Here is a 17,183-nt window from a genome sequence, read left to right as displayed (position 1 = left end):
CTCCTCCGAGATAACCTTATTTCCTAAAACATCAATGTTCATGAACGTGTAGGATCTACCTTGCCCATATGTGCTCCACCAAATCATTTTTTAGACGGTTGTGCATTGTTCGACTTTGAACTTGGCTGTCACGCTCAAGTAATCTAGCAATATGTTGTGGTGTCCCAAAAGTGTGTTCTGGAGGTTCGATCTCGTAGTCACCCTCAAACTCCAAGTCTTCAGTATCCCAAACGTGTCCTTCGTCCTCGACGATCATGTTGCGCATGATTACACAAGCCGTCATTATATCGCTAATGTCAGCTATCAGCCACAAATGCGTGGGAGTTTCCACCACTCTGAAGCATGCCTTCAAAATCCCAAAAGCACACTCAACATCCTTTCTTGCGGATTCTTGACGTTGTGCGAACAATTTATCTTTCGGCAATTGGGGATGACGAATTGACTTCATGAGCGTTGCCCATTCCAGGTATATCCCGTCAGCAAGATAGTACCCCAAGTCGTACTGATTCACGTTAACCATGTATCACACAATGGGAGATCTACCCATAATGACATCCGTGAAGACATTGCTTTGATTCAGCACGTTAATATCATTGTTAGACCCCGTCACACCAAAAAATGAATTCCAGATCTATTTGTCACGTGATGCAACTGCCTCGAGGATTATTGTTGCTATACCATAATCACCCCGTGTGTACATCCCTTTCCAACCATTAGGGCAGTTCATCCATCTCCAATGCATACAGTCGATGCTCCCCAACATCCCAGGAAACCCACGTTCTTCATGCATATATAGGAGACGTTGTACATCATCCAAGGTAGGTTTCCTCAAATACTGTGGACCAAACACCGCAATAACACCTCCACAGAACCTTTCGAGGGATTCATACGCAGTGGTTCCACCAATGCGAACATACTCATCGGTTTGATCCGCACACACCCCATAGGCCAACATGCGCATCACGGCGGTACACTTCTGGATTGGTAGAGGAAGGGCTTGTGCTTCTTTGAACGCTTGATGTAGAGCGCCAAGGCATCATCCATGAGCTTCTCGTCATTCCTCCCACTGATAGGTGTATTCCTCAGTTGCACGCAACACCCATTGAATAAAGTGACCTTCGGTGTAATCTTGTGCCAATGCCCTTTGAGACAGGTGGGATCCCTCTTCCTTCCATCCAGAGTTGTCTCATTGTAAGTCTCGGCCACATGTACCCAATAGGTCTCACCCTTCCTATTCACTCCTATAGGATCTGTTGAACATTTGAGCCAAGCACTTGCCTACAACCATTACAAAAAGGCAGCATGATAACCTACTCCTAAATTAATGGTACCTACCTAGGTAGCTGCAATGTCATACATGATAAACAACAAAAATAATTGAGACCCTCAAACCAAATGGAAACATCCTGCCGGAAATAACTAGGTCAATGAATCTATATTTGCAGTAATGTATACATGCAACAAACCAAAAGATGAAGAGCATAGTACAAATACATGGCAGCACAAAAGATGAAGAGCATTCTGCTTCTTATAGCAAACAGAATTATGAACAGCAAACCAAAAAAGCAACCTATTGGCACTTCTAATTGCGAACCTTAATTACTCTTACACTGGTTGTAGTTCTAGCTTAACACTAATCAAATACTGACATGATGCTTATTTATGTAATTGCATGTTCAGTGTAGTACACAAGTATGTCCTCTACAAAATTCAGATGTTGTTTCTTCGCATTTTGCCTAACTAAAATGCTCTAGCACAGCTACACAGACCTCTGTACCTCTATTATTTGCATAGATTAATCATCCACACTGCTAGCATCGATTTTTTACTAAAATCAACAAGTAAATTCTTACCAGCCTAATGTCTTCTTCATGACTGTACAACATCCTGCCGGCCTTGCCAATAGACTCATCGGCACGGACAGGGGCAGGGGCAGGGGTAGAGGCAGGGATAGGGGCAGGCTCTGTTGTCACACAGTGTCAGCGTCCAGGTCTTGAGGTCGATGAAGGCTTGCATGTCGCTGCAAAGCCTACATCCGGTGCCGAACATAGAGTTGCCTGGGCCGCCAAAGGTTCAGTGCTTGCCGTTGGGGCCGAAGGTGGCGGCGGCGCTGCTGTTGGCGGCTGCGTGCAGAAGAGAGGGAATGGTGGAGGAGGGTATGGGAACGACGGAAGAGGAGGGTGTAAGTTCAAGTGCCTTAATTTGGTTTCAGTGATTAATGACAAATCTAATTATATGAGACTAACGTTTTTATGAGCCTTTCTTTGACTAGTCTTATTTGGATATGAAAGTAAAAATGATGAGAGGTATGTATTAAACTTCACATATTCTAATTTGGTCTCTCTTGTGGATCCAAAATATAGTGTGAGCTCCCTCATTGATCTTGATTGATTATGTGCATATGCATTCCTTCATATCCATATGTATGCACATCTTGAGGGGGAGCTTATTCTATATTTTGTTCATTATAAGATCTCTACCTTGATTTGAAATTATCTTTCATCTCATCTCTTTGTATTGTTTATATCGGGTTATTGTCTATCACAAAAGAGAGAAAAGATTGAAAGATCTTGGATTAAACAATTTGTGTAATTGTTGCTTTGGTGATAGATGATAAATCGATGTTTATGGGATTAACCTCTCTTTTTCATAAGTTGTTAACTAGGTTATTTCCCGATGATGAGATGTGGTAGATATGCATTCTTTGGTGATGGACCTTAATCATGACAAGGATGAAATGCATGGAGATAAAACGATATGTACCACTTCTTATCTCCTTTTTGATAGGTTTATATGTATGATTTTCATGTTATTGTTATATAAGTGTGAGACTAATGTTTACTCGAGTCATATCTTATTTAGTCTAATTTACATTAAGAACATGGAGATCATGAAGGTATATGTTTTATATTGGTCTACATCATTACTACATATGCATTCTCTATGTGTATAGGATAAACCCCCGTTGATTCTTCTTTACTTATGCATACACTTGTCTCTCTTGTATATTTCTTTGTATGCATATACTTAGGGGGAGCAAATCCTATACATTTATTGTGCATGTTCTAGATCCATGTTGTTTACCTATTATTTATATCGGATCTTTGCACTTGAGCTTGCATACGGGTATATGACACTTGAGGTGTAAATGAATACTCAACAAACATATCCATATCTTTCATATGCAACCGGTTGGTCATCAAGTGAAGGATTACAACCGATTTGTTGAGACTAATGTTCTCCTTTGAGATGTGAAAAGGAATAGGTTCCACCGTAATGAGGCTAATGGATGACAACATGGGTTGATGGTCACCAAGACAAGGACATCGCCATGTTGACAATAGTGAAGTCAAGATTGTGATGAGAAGAAAGTCTTGACAAAGGATGCTCAAGACCTCGGGATAAACATGGTTCAAGCAAATGGTCACGAGTGTTGATCTTGGCTCAAGCATTGACCCCAAGTTGGATGGCGCAAGGCAAAGGTATAATAGAACTAAGAATGTTTTCTTAGTCTTTTTCCGGTCTTGGTGTTTGGTGTAGACCGGATTTGCTAGATAGGCGTCGTACTATCAAGAGGGGTCTATGAAGCGAGCATGTGGATGACCTTGTGCCATATTAGTTCATATGCATATAGGTGCATTTGGTGGGCTTGTCTAGCCATGTGTGATGAGTTTTCTCAAGTCCTAAACAAAGAGAGAAGTGGGCATGTCCAATAGGAGTGAGTGACATCTTGTGGGTATGTCCGGTGGATATCCTTTGGAATGTGAGCCCTTTATCCTTGACTTAAGTTGTGTTTCTTGGATGGTTTTTTCATGGGTTGGATGGCCCTTTGAATAAGCTTTCCATATAGTCCAAGAACGCCAAATTCCGAGACCCGAGTCAAGAGATATCGTCGTTTTACTAACGGTCGGTTGAGCTGAAAAGTGACCTGCGGTCTGACCGTTGGCCTTAGGCCGGTCTGACCGGGCCTGTTAGCCGGTCTGACTGGCGTGGTAAGGCCAGTCCGACCGGCCCCACTAGTCTGTTGCATTGGTCTAGTTTTTTGTGGTGATACAAAGCCGCCAGAGCCGCAACCGGTCAGACCGAGCCGACGGCGGTCTGACCGAGTTGGGGATTTCGACTCCAACGGCTAGTTTTGGTGGTTGGGGGTATATATACCCACTCCCCAGCAGCAAGGGTAAAGTTTTGGCACCCCATTGCATTATCTTTAGGGGTGAAAACGGATCGGATTCGGACGGATAATAGCTATACCATATCCTAAACCATTTTTTTTAAACGGATGCGGAGCGGGTGCGGATGACGTGCGGATGCGGATGCGGAGCGGATTATTTCGGACGTCGGATTCGGTGCGGAGTCGGTTCGGAAACGGACAAAAAGTTGTCGGATGTCAAGTTTGTATTCAATCCATACAACAAGTGGACGCCAATACAATTAGCCGCAATACGATGGCAAAATAACATCTAAACATGATCTCAGCTCTCTAGGAAAAACCAACCAAAACACATCAATAATATAATTTTGCTTAATAGAACACATCCAACAAAATAATCCAAGATACATCCATCACTCATTAGTCACTGGTCACTGCATTGCTTAAAATTTAACAATATAACTTATAAGTCATCACTCATCAGTAGTTCAGTACGACATGCATGCTGCATGCAGCATATGAGCCAGCAATACAGCACAGAGCATACATCTCATACAGCACAGCACACAACACAGTTGTTCAATAGGCATACAAGCATACGGCAGATATAGCAGTGAACGATGCACATGCACACAGGCAGACAGGCACACACAACCACACACCAACATGCCCTTCAAGCCTTCACACCTCACTTCATCACTTATTCTTCATCATCACTGCTCTGTTGCTTTTCCTATAAGTATGAGCAAACAATATACATTTATTTTGACGATAGGACTACAAAATGTATTGCAACAAAATTTATGCAATAAAATGTCATACCATATCATCAATCTCGTCAAGTGTCATATTAGCAACCAAGGTCTCCGCAACCTCGAGATCATTAAGAATAGATCCAACCCTTTTATTAGAATCTGAAAAATTTGGAAGAAAGCTATATTAGACTATTAATAAAAAATCAACTAACAAGAATACCTTTTACAAAAATATAAATGAAAAATGACACAAGTGATCACCTCTTCTATATCCAGCAATCCAATCCTTGGTACAGACTAGTGCTTCTACCATTTCAGGTTCAAGTTTAGTACGAAATGGATCAAGAACACGTCCCCCAGCACTAAAAGCTGATTCTGAAGCAACAGTGGAAGCTTGAATGGACAAGACATCGCGGGCAAGAAGAGATAGCACTGGATATACATCTTTGTGAGCTTTCCACCATGACAAAACATCAAATTTATCTCCATTAGGAACCAACAGGGATGGTTCAGCCTTATATTTATCCAAGTCACTTGCATCACTTCCACTATCTCTTCTTTGCTTTCTTTGCTGCAGGTTCATCATTGGTTTCATGGTCTCCATCCCCCTCTGCACCAATGTTATCCACATCAACAACAACAATAGTGTTGGGACTTTCATTGCCACTGCCCACAGTTGATGGCCCTTCTTCCCCTTCAGCTGGAGCTGGCGACGAGGCAGCAATGCTACTTTCAGTAGCAGTAGCAGCAGCTGCTGCTTTTGCCCCTCTTTTTCTAGGTGCCATTTTTTACGATCCTAATGAATGATGAACAATTAATCAAATTATAACTTGCTATTGACGTAATTTCCGTAAGCAAAGCTCATCTCTACATTTCTAAATCAGTAAATCCCAAATTTGATACTTCAAATTGGACTGCAAGTGTACAAGAAAACAATACCTAATCTATCGTCGACTTGTCGTTGGACTGGAACAGCAGCTGCAGCTCTAGGCCTCGAGCAGTTACAGCACGACGACGACACGGCACGGCTGACGACAGTGGTGGCTGGCGAGTGGCGACGCCGCGACGGGGATGGCTGCTGGCGACAGCCAACAGGGATGGCGGCTGGGCTGGTGACGGGGATGCGACGGTGCGCTGGCGGCCCGGCGCTGGAGACGTGCTGATGGGCGACAGTGGACGGAGTGGTGGCGGCGCCGAGGAGCCGAGGAGGCGAGGACGAATGGCAGCGGCGCCACCAGCCTGTACTGCAGCCGAGGAGGAGCGGCGGCGGCGCTAGCAGCCAAGGAGGAGCGGCCGGCCGGCGCTGGGTCGCCGTCGCGCTGGGTCGACTCGCTGTCGCGCCGCCACTCGCCCACTCCCCTACGACTGAGAGCTGACGGGAGAAAGAGAGAGAGTCAGAGAGAGAGAGAGAGGGATCTGCCGATCTGGGGGATAGGGGGAGGAGAGGAAGGATTAGGGTTAGAATAGATGGGTTATTGGGCAAGAATGCTAGATGGGCCTGAAAGTTGCGGATTATCCGCCAAACACTATATCGGATAATCTGATTAAAAAATCGGATAATCCGAATCTGTCGGATATCATTGATACCACATCCGCATCCGCATCCGCATGACAAAATCCGCATCCGCATCCGCATCCGGCCGGATATCTAACAACCCTTACCATATCCTCACATCGGACGGATTCGGATCGGATCGGATCGGATAATATCCGCTCCGTTTTCACCCCTGATTATCTTGAACCCTTGCAAGAGCTCTCACACCCTTGTGCACTTAGTTTATCTAGTGAGGTGTTAGAGAGTGAGTTAAGCCAATCCAAGTGCATTGCTTCATTGTTATAGCTAGTGTGGCACTTGATCATCCTCGGCAAGCATCCTAGACTTGTTACTCTTGGAGGTTGCTGCCTCCTAGACAGCTTGTGGAAGTGTTGCTCGGTGACCTCTCCGAGGAGATTGTGGAGGAGGCCCGGCGCCGGTTGTGAGTGGTTTGGGGTTCACCACCTTCGGAGTGAAGGAAGAACTACCCTAGTGATCGAGGCTTTGGTAGTCCTCTCCGTGGGCCGACTCCCGCCTTGCCCACCCCTTGACGAAGGGGGCGTGCGGTGGCTTCGTGGTTGAGCGGTGGAGTTGGGCTCGCCTCAACGGGGATTAGGAAACTGGCAAGTTTCCGAACCTCGGTGAAAAATTCCTTATTTCTTGTCTCCTTTAGTTTGTGCAAATTTACTTTGAGCAAGTTTACATACTAGAGTTTATTTGTGCTATTATTACCCTAGGCTTGCAAACCTCAACATAGGCTAGCTTCTTTGTGCACTTACTTGAGACTAGTTGATTTAGGTTTTGAATTGTGCAAAACCATTTTGATTTACGCTTCCGCATACAAAACTTGGTTTTAGCCAAAAGTTTTAAAAACCGCCTATTCACCCCCCTCTAGTCGGCCGCCTTGATCCTATAGAGGGACCGACGACGGCTGGCTTAGGGACTGCAATATCGCCGCCGCTGATGCCGGATCTTGGAGGAAACGGGCAAAAGCATCGGCTAGCCGCGGATCCATCTGCAACTAGGGTTTGCATCACATGGAGAGATCGAATCAGCGAACCAAGGCTTGGCAAATCGGTCAAACTATGAGTTGGGGAGAGGGTTTGCTGACCGCTACCTCTCACGATGGCGATGGAGACCTCGACGATGACTGAAGATCCTAGAGCGGAGCGCGGCAGTGGCACCTCCGGCGCCGTCGGAGGCGATGGCGAGGCCGTCCTGAATTGAGACTTCAGGGCGGCGAGGTCGAGGTGGAAGAACAGCGGCGCTGAGGCAAGAGGCACTCCAATCCGGCGCGGGAGCTACGAAATCAGTGGCGGGAGGAGGGGAATCGGGTGGCTTTTCGAGGGTGAATAGGGGATTTCGCCGGCCGAATCCCATGCGAGAGCACCGGGTGGCGAGGGAACGACACCCACAGTGCACGCGCCTCCCCTCGATTCCTCCGTGCGGCCCCTTTTCCAGGCCAGGTTTTGCGCATCCGAGTTTGGTCACGAGCGCCCAAGCAGAGGCGCGGGGCCGAGCGACACGCAGGCAAAAAACAGACGTGGCGCTACTAAGCCACAGTCCAGCTAGGAGCACTGTGAGAGGCCTAAGGCCTCTCACAGTGCAAGCTATGGGGCCCGTACCCCTAGCCCAAAAAGTTAGTCCAAAGACACTCATCCCACAGTGCAAGCACCTCGGAGGCACTGGTAAAGGGTACGAAGCCCACAATGGGCGTGCCTATGCTAGCGCGAGGTCACGGGCGAGAGGAGGGAAGGTAGCGCGGCGACAGGTGGTCGAGGGCTTGAGGCGGAGAGACGAGACGAATGGCTGAATGGATAGGATCGGCGTCGTCCAGCAAGGGTAGGTGGGGAATTGGGCCGTAGGAGGGATTTGGGCTTGTTTAGTTTGGTTTGAGATGTCTGTGGACTGAGATGATTTGGGCTATGTATTATATTTGGTTGGGCTGGGGTTGAAGTGGGCTTTAAACCATTATCAGGCCCATCTGCACCTCTACTTCCCTTCAAAATAGAATAAGTTTTCTTTAGGTCCCTCATTGTCACCGAGTTCAAAATTTGTCCCTGAACCACAATACCAGATATGACACGTCTCTGAACTCTCAAAACTATTGCAAATTAGGTATCAAGGTGGTTTGGACAGCAGTTTTGACTGATTGTGGCACCTACGTGGTGTTGATGTGGCACTTAAGACTCGTAAAAACTGTGGGACCCACATGTTAGTGAGTGTTCGGATAAAAGTAAAAAAAATATTACATTGGGACCCACATCATCACCCCTATCTTTCCCTCTCCTCTCCTGCTCCTCCCGAATCTCACCGTCTCCTCCGTTGGCGCTGGCGCGGGATGGATCCCGCCACCGGGGGCGAACTCCTCCACGGCGGCACGGAGGGCTCTGCATGGTGATGGTTTTGCTCCTTATGTCCATACTCACGCCGCCCTCCGCGACTGGTGTGCTCCTCATCTCCATCCCATCCTCCTCCGCGATCACGCGTGGTGGTGGACCTGACGCCGCGAAGGTGTCCCTCCTCCCTGTCGACCGGTACGACCCCACCGTCAACGTCGCCGGCCGCCGGCGGCTAGAGCAGCTAGGTTCAGTGGTAGAGAGAGAGGCGGAAGGGTGAGAAGAGAGGAAAAAGCCAGAGGAGAAGGAGGCCCCAAAGGGCGCCCCGACGCAGAGGCGGAGGAGGCGATAAGCCCTTTCTTCGAGTCATCCGAGGAGCCATCCCCAGAAGAATCCGGCGGCGAAGAAACCTAGCCGGCCGCATGGGAGGCCACAACCGCAGAGGCCGCCGCCAACATCTCCCCGCCCGTGGTCACCATCAGCGAGGGCCCTGTGGGAGCTCCTAGCCCCACGACCACCGACGACGAGGAGGAGAGCGGCGCTAGTGCGACACAGCCTCGCTGCTATCTCATATCCATCCTCGTCATCCCCAGGAGTAGAGAGGTGTGGCGGCAGCGGTTGGAGCAAGAAACGCAACTGCGAGGGGTGAGGGGAGATGAGCGCCTTAGCGCAGCTCCTGCCGCAAGCTACTTTTGTCTCAGGGGGGTGTGCCGGCGATGGAGCGAGGCTGCGGCGTCGCCCACGTTCCTCGCTGCATGTGGTCGCATCCCTACGTGGGACCCATTGACATATGTGTCCCATTATTTTTTATCTTCTTGTAGACATTAGACATATGGCCCCGCATATTTTTTTCTAATTTTTCTCCTTTTATTTTTTTCGGATCAAATTGCCACGTAAGCGTCACGTCAATGCGCGTGGGACAAAGATTTAGTCTAAAGAGCCACGTAGGCGTCATATCAGCCAAAATGGGGACAATACTATCAAGAGATCTTATTTACACTAGTTTTCTAAGTTAGGGGATAAGTTGTATCTGGTTTTGCAGTCCAGGAATGGATTTTGGACTCGACGATAAATTGTGAGGGACCAAAAGTGAACTTATTCCCTTCAAAATTGGTTAAGTTTTGGTTTCGTTGAATTTATTTCACTCTGCTCCCACCGAATCTTTCTCACGATGAAATCATTTTCCTTGGTGGCGTTTTCAATCTAGGTGGGCATCACATTTCCTATATAAAAATTATGCAAAAATGACTGAATAATACTCACTCCGTCCAAATAACCTCAACCTACTACCGTAAAGAAAAAACTAAAGCTATGTGATGATAAGACAACATAGGAACAGATTCGTTATCCTATCCTAGATTGTATCACATCCTCGATTAGGTTAGGTTGTTTTGATGGAGAGAGTATATATATGTATATGTATATACACACATATACACACACATGCTTTTGCAGAAAAAATAACTATATACTACCTCCATATTTTAATGTATGACACCGTTGACTTTTTGTCCAACGTTTGACCATTCATCTTATTTAAAAAATTTACGTAATTATCATTTATTTTATTATGACTTGATTCGTCATCAAATGTTCTTTAAACATGACATAAATATTTTTATATTTGCATAAAAAATTTTAAATAAAACAAATAGTTAAACATTGGTCGAAAAGTCAACGGCGTCAATACGGAGGAAGTACAAGTCTAGGACTAATTAAGCATGCCGTGTTGCGAGGAAAGCATCCAGCTTCTGGTTCTCGAAGCGAGACACGAACTTAATGCAGATCGGCGGCCGCGCCCTGAGCAGCGTCAGCATCGACGACGCTAGCGACCCGAGCCCGTCGCCGCAGATGAGCCCCGACGCCACCGCCGGCAACAGCAGCCGCGCGCCGCCGGCGTCGACGTGCCTCCTCCACACGTGCAGCGCCAGGCACCCCACGGCCATGCCCACAGGTATCCTCGGTGGCACGAAGAACGCCACGGCCACGCCGATCGTGCTCGGGATGTACCGCAGCGCGCGCCACCTCCTCCGCTCCGCCACCTCCCTCGCCGCGCTCAGGGCGAGTGCCATCGCGAAGAAGAGCTTGCAGAGGAGGACGCTGTGGTCCGGCAGCCCGTGCCGGCCGACGCTGAGCACGGCTATGCCGCGGTACGCCCTCGCGTACGGTGCGACGTCGGCGCCGTCACCGCCGCCGCCGCCCATGTTGTACACCTTGTAGAAGACCCAGAAGATGGCCGGGTTGACGACGCAGCCGAGCGCCGTGCCGGCGACCTGGCCGACGAGCATGGCGCGAGGGGAGGTGAGCGTCAGGTACCCCGTCTTGAAGTCCTGCATGAAATCGGACGAGCCGGAGACGGCGCTGACGATGATCCCGCACGCGGCGAGCCCCGCCACGACGCCGCCGCCGTCCATCCCGACCCAGGAGCTGAACACCATCATGGCGATCTTGCCGTACGTCGCCGAGAGGTTCATGTCGGTGACGCCCACGCCGTACGCGTTGCAGAACGCGAACACCGGCGCGGCGACGTAGGCCGCCGCGACGTGGCGGTGCCCGAGCTGCGGGTACAGGAGCGGCACGGCGACGACGGAGAGCGCGGCCAGGGCGGCGTACGACGCGACGGCGACCCAGGTGGGGAAACTGTCGCGAAGGAACACCTGCGCCCGCCGGCGGTCGTCGAAGCTCTGCATGGTCCGCTCCGTGGCGCTGAGGCACTGGAACGGCGGCACCGCCGCCGTCACCGTGGAAGCTCCGCGGCGGCGCTTGCGCATGGCGCAGGCAGTCCTGACCAGCGCGGAGAGGATGGTGAAGAGGCCGTCAGCGAGGATCATGGACACGCCGACGAACACCCGGTAGCCCATGATGCCGCCGAGGTCGTTGGCGTCGAGGTTCTCCGGGAACCACCTCCCGGCCTTCGTCTCGATGTACGGCCACAGGATGCCCCACGACACGATGGAGCCGGCGAGCATCGAGGCAGTGATCATCGGCGGGCAGATCATGCCGATGCCGACGTTGGTCGTCGAGAAGTCGAAGTAGAACCTGTTGTAAAATGTTGGTAACAATAATGGAAATGTGATCTATTTTGGTTGCTTTACTATGGCAGTAAGGAGTTTTACATTTTGAAATATGCCAAACAATTTTGGGGCCGGACTGAACGAAATTTTGTAAATCTCTGGACAATAGTGAGGTTTCAAACTTCAAACTTCTCACTTACCCGCGGCGATATGCCGCCATGCCAAACGTGGGGAAGATCTGGAAACCACAGTTCTTCCCTCCGGCGAAGAACCACTGGAAAATAGGCCACAGCACTGTTGCACCGAGGGACTTGAACAGCGTCACCACCTGCAGCCTGCAGACAACACAGAATCAAATAAATCACAACTCATGAATTTCTCCATGACAAATTATTTGCCATGATCAAAGCATTATTTCTCAAAGAAAGCATTATTTCTTGAAAGAGATGATGATCAAAGCACTATTAATTGGCCATGATCATCTTGGCTGATTATTATTATTATTATTATTATTATTATTATTATTATTATTATTGGTTAGGTACCTTGCTTGCTTGGCTCCATGTGGGGTATGGAAGCTGTTGATGAGGTGAGCGGTGGCGGTGCCGCTGGGGAACGTGAGCCGGTGGCGGATGATCATCATCTTCCTGAGGGGCACGATGATAAACAGCCCGGAGAAGTTGACGAGGAAGAGGAAGGCGATGACCCGCCCTATGTTGGGCTCCTCCACGTTCCTCCCATGACTGCCGATGTGCCCCTCGTTGGCCGACTTGCCGCTCATCCCAAGTATGTACGTCCCAAATCCACCTAAAATTTGCACAATTATAAAAAACAATAAATTGTAAATTCCAAGCGGTAAGACGTCAACGATATATATAAAAAACATTTGGTACCCTAGCTATTTACACTTGTCAAAGCAAGTAAATTCTCTCCATTTCTTTTGTTATCTTATTAAGTTTGTCTGTGTACGTTTTTGCTAGTTTTCCCAGTTCGAAGTCTAGTTGGAGCAATTAAATGAAAATGTAATCACATATCATTTTTCATTGATTCCATGTTTGAAGCTTAGCAAATTAATCTCTTATACTAACCGCATATAACCGCTTAATTAGTACTTTCTCTCGTCATAAATATCTTATGTTAATTTTCTTTTTATAAATTTGGTATGCGTAGATTTGTCTTGAAAAATGCTATAATAATAATATCATAAAATAATTAGACTTTACAAACCTATTTCGATAAATAAAATTAATAGCAGAGGGAGTATAATTCAAATGAGGCTTAATTGCAGCAAATTAATGGAGATACCATCTCCGTTCCACATATTATGAGTTTTTCTAGTCAAATTTAATTATGTTTGATCAAGGTTTGAACAAATCTATCTATCTATTATATTATTAAAACAGCCTTGAAAGGAGGCACCACGTTCGCTGTAAGGGCTAGAAATTCTCACATTAATCGGAGAAAAAAAAAGGAAAGTCCAAATAGAAATACAGTTTAAAAATAGCTGAAATTCGGAATTAAAAAAAAATAATATGGAAAGAAGAGTCCGTATAAGAACCTAATACGAGATTAATCAAAATATAGAATAAAAATAAAATAAAATCTGAAATTAGAAAAGAAAAGGAGAGTCCAAGTAGGAATACAATTTAAAATAATTGAAATTCAGAATTAAAAATAAGGAATATTGAGAGAAGAGTCCATATACGAGATTAATTAATATTCAAAATAAAAATAAAAATAAAATCTGAAATTAGCAAAAAGAAAAGAAGAGTTCAAGTAGGAATATAATTTAAAATTAACTAAAATTCGGAATTAAAAATAAGCAATATTGAAAGAAGAATCCATATAAGAACCCAATACAAGATTAATTAAAATTTAGAATAAAAATAAATAATATCCAAAATTAGAAAATTAAAAGAGAATTCAAGTAGGAATACAATTTTGAAACACATGAAATTCAAAAATTAAAATATTAAAATAAAAAATATTTTTAAAAAATAAATTCTGAAATTATAAAAAGAGAAAAGATTTTAATTAGGAATACAATTTATAAATAACTAAAATTGGTGATAAAAAATAAAGACTATTGAAAGAAAAGGCCATTTAAAATACATGACGAGATAAATTAAGTAACAAGCCTATAAAGGAGTAGAGTGGTAGCGGTTGATACTACATATAAAAATTGTTAATAAAACACCAAATAGAATCCTAATGATGATTAAAAGGAGGGATGACAGGCAGGCCGTGAAGCAAACGAGCAAGGCGATTGCCGGGACTTCTAGAAAGTTAAAAAATAAACCCCATTTATAATCATATTCGATTTTTAAAATCTCAATAATAATAAAAAGTAGAAGCAGCGGGCGGGGTGTATAAGAGTATAGTTGCAGAGCTCCCGATGGTTGGCGGGACCTCTAGAAAATAAAAAAATGAATTCCAACTATAGTTATGTTCGACTTTTAGAATCCCAATGACAATAAAGAGTGGGCGGCATATGGGCCGTAGAGGAGTATACTGGCATCGTTTGACGGGACTTCTAAAAGTTACAAAAAATGAAACCCAACAAGACAATAAACTCTAAAAACTATAAGGTTCAATTAAGGTTCAGAACTTCTAAAAAGTAAAAAAAAAAAAACCTAATAATAATCATGTTCAATTTTAAAATCTAAATGACAATAAAGAATGGAGACAACGGGCGAGCCATAAAGGAGTACAATGGCAAAGCCGCTGACGGTTTGGTGGGACTTTTAGAAAGTAAAAAAAATGAACCCGAATGATAATTATGTTCGATTTTTAAAATCCCAATGACAATAAAGAAAAAGACAGTGGACGGGCCGTAGAGAAGTATAATGGCAGCCTTTGACGGGATTTCTAGAAATTATAAAAACGAAACACAGCGAGACAATAACCTCTAAAAACTAAGATCAAATTTTTAAAGGTTTCAAAGAGAATGAATAAAAATAGTGGTAGATCGAGCAAGCAAATAAAGAAGGATATGATAGAAGTAAGGGGTAGCAGCTGGTGCGACTTTTAAAAATTATATAATTAGAAATACGTGGATGATAATGTTTGGTTTTTCAAAGTCTTAAGACAATGAAATAGATATTTAATAAAATTTAAGTAAAATCATACCAAAAAATATTGTTTTGTTGCTAGCCGCGCAGTTGCGCGGGCCACCCAGCTAGTTATATTATTAAAGGAATAGAAAAAGGAGCATCCACGTTCGCTCTCATGGTCTAGAAATTCTCACATTAATCGGAGAAAAAGAAAATGCAGAGTCCATATAGAAATACAATTTAGAAATAGCTGAAATTCGGAATTAAAAAATAAGGAATATTAGAAGAGGAGGCTAGAATCCATATAGAAATACAATTAGGAAATAACTGAAATTCGGAATTAAAAATAAGGAATATTAGAAGTGGAGTATAGAGTCCATATAGAAATACAATTAGGAAATAACTGAAATCCGAAATTAAAAATAAGGAATATTAGAAGTAGAGTATAGAGTCCATATAGAAATACAATAAGGAAATAATTGAAATTCGGAATTAAAAATAAGAAATATTAGAAGTAGAGTATAGAGTCCATATAGAAATACAATCAGGAAATAACTGAAATTCAGAATTAAAAATAAGGAATATTAGAAGTGGAGTATAGAGTCCATATAGAAATACAATCAGGAAATAATTGAAATTCGGAATTAAAAATAAGAAATATTAGAAGTAGAGTATAGAGTACATATAGAAATACAATCAGGAAATTACTGAAATTCGGAATTAAAAATAAGGAATAAAGGAGCATCTACGTTCGCTCTCATGGTCTAGAAATTCTCACATTAATCAGAGAAAAAGAAAAAGCAGAGTCCATATAGAAATACAATTTAGAAATAGCTGAAATTCGGAATTAAAAAATAAGAAATATTAGAAGAGGAGGCTAGAATCCATATAGAAATACAATTAGGAAATAACTGAAATTCGGAATTAAAAATAAGGAATATTAGAAGTGGAGTATAGAGTCCATATAGAAATACAATTAGGAAATAACTGAAATTCGGAATTTAAAATAAGGAATATTAGAAGTGGAGTATAGAGTCCATATAGAAATACAATCAGGAAATAATTGAAATTCGGAATTAAAAATAAGAAATATTAGAAGTGGAGTATAGAGTCCATATAGAAACACAATCAGGAAATAATTGAAATTCGGAATTAAAAATAAGAAATATTAGAAGTGGAGTATAGAGTCCATATAGAAATACAATCAGGAAATAACTGAAATTCGGAATTAAAAATAAGGAATATTAGAAGTGGAGTATAGAGTCCATATAGAAATACAATTAGAAAAAAAAAATAAATTCGGAATTAAAAAAAAGGAATATTAGAAGTAGAGTATAGAGTCCATATAAGAATTTAAAACTAACTAAAATTTGGAATAAACATAATAAAATTAAAAGTAGAGTTTTGAGTCCGTATAAAAACTAAAAGTATAAAAATATAATTTACAAATAACTAAAATTCGAAATTAAGAAAACATGGGAAGAAGAGTTTAAAGTCAATATAGGAATACAATTTAGAAGTAACTAAAATTCGAAATTAAAAATTAAAGAATATTGAAAGATAAGTTTAGAGTCCACATAGAAATATAATTAGAAATAATAAAAATTCAGAAATAAAAATAAATAATATTGGAAGAAGAGCTTAGAGTCTATATAGAAATACAATTTACAGAAAATTCGGAACTAAAAAAAGAAATATTAAAAGACGAGTCTAGAGTTCATATAGGAATATATATAATTTACAAATAACTAAAATTTGATATTAAAAATAATTAATAACTAACTCGTATATAAAATATGATATAAATATTACACATTAGTAGTTTTGTAAAGTTATTGCAAAATTTAAAATTATGTTGTCATTTTAATATATTTGAGTAATATAATGAGTAAACATATATGCTATTATATGAGAGAAAATTTAATGATGCTAGCCGCGCAATCTGCACGGGCCACCATGCTAGTTTGTATGAAAATATAACAACATTTTAAATATAAAATAAACATATTATTAAAATATATTAAATATTGATTTTAATGAAATTAATTTGGTGCTACATACGTTGCTAAATTTTTCTATAAATTTACTTAAACGACTATAGAAAAAAGTCAAAATTACTCTCGTAGTTATATGAAATGGAGGGAATACCGCTGAAGGCGATGGTGGAGCAGGAGACGACGGCGATCTGGATGAGGGTGTTCTCCTGGCGGGTGAAGGGCAGGTGCGACACCCCCACCACGTCCAGCGCCCGGATCCACACCCTCGCCAGGAAGAAGCCCAGGAGCCCCGCGGGGACGCCCAGCGACGGAAGGAGGCCCGACGTGAGGTTCAGCCTCAT

At 43.4% G+C, this 17,183-nt stretch overlaps 1 protein-coding gene across 1 annotated transcript; it reads right to left on the bottom strand.

The window, feature by feature from the left end:
- Nucleotides 1-10,493: 10,493 nt before the first annotated feature.
- LOC4345163 (probable metal-nicotianamine transporter YSL17) lies at nt 10,494-17,183 on the bottom strand. The gene is made up of 4 exons (NM_001422525.1): nt 16,994-17,183; nt 12,338-12,599; nt 11,993-12,127; nt 10,494-11,817 (listed from the first exon to the last, which is right to left on the bottom strand). The coding sequence occupies exons 1-4, from the start codon at nt 17,181-17,183 to the stop codon at nt 10,494-10,496; spliced, it is 1,911 nt and encodes a 636-aa protein (NP_001409454.1).

Source organism: Oryza sativa, chromosome 8 (assembly GCF_034140825.1).
Source record: "Oryza sativa Japonica Group chromosome 8, ASM3414082v1".
In the NCBI taxonomy this organism is placed as follows: domain Eukaryota; kingdom Viridiplantae; phylum Streptophyta; class Magnoliopsida; order Poales; family Poaceae; genus Oryza; species Oryza sativa.
Note: the sequence above shows the minus strand (reverse complement) of the source record. Positions and strands in the feature narration are given on the sequence as shown.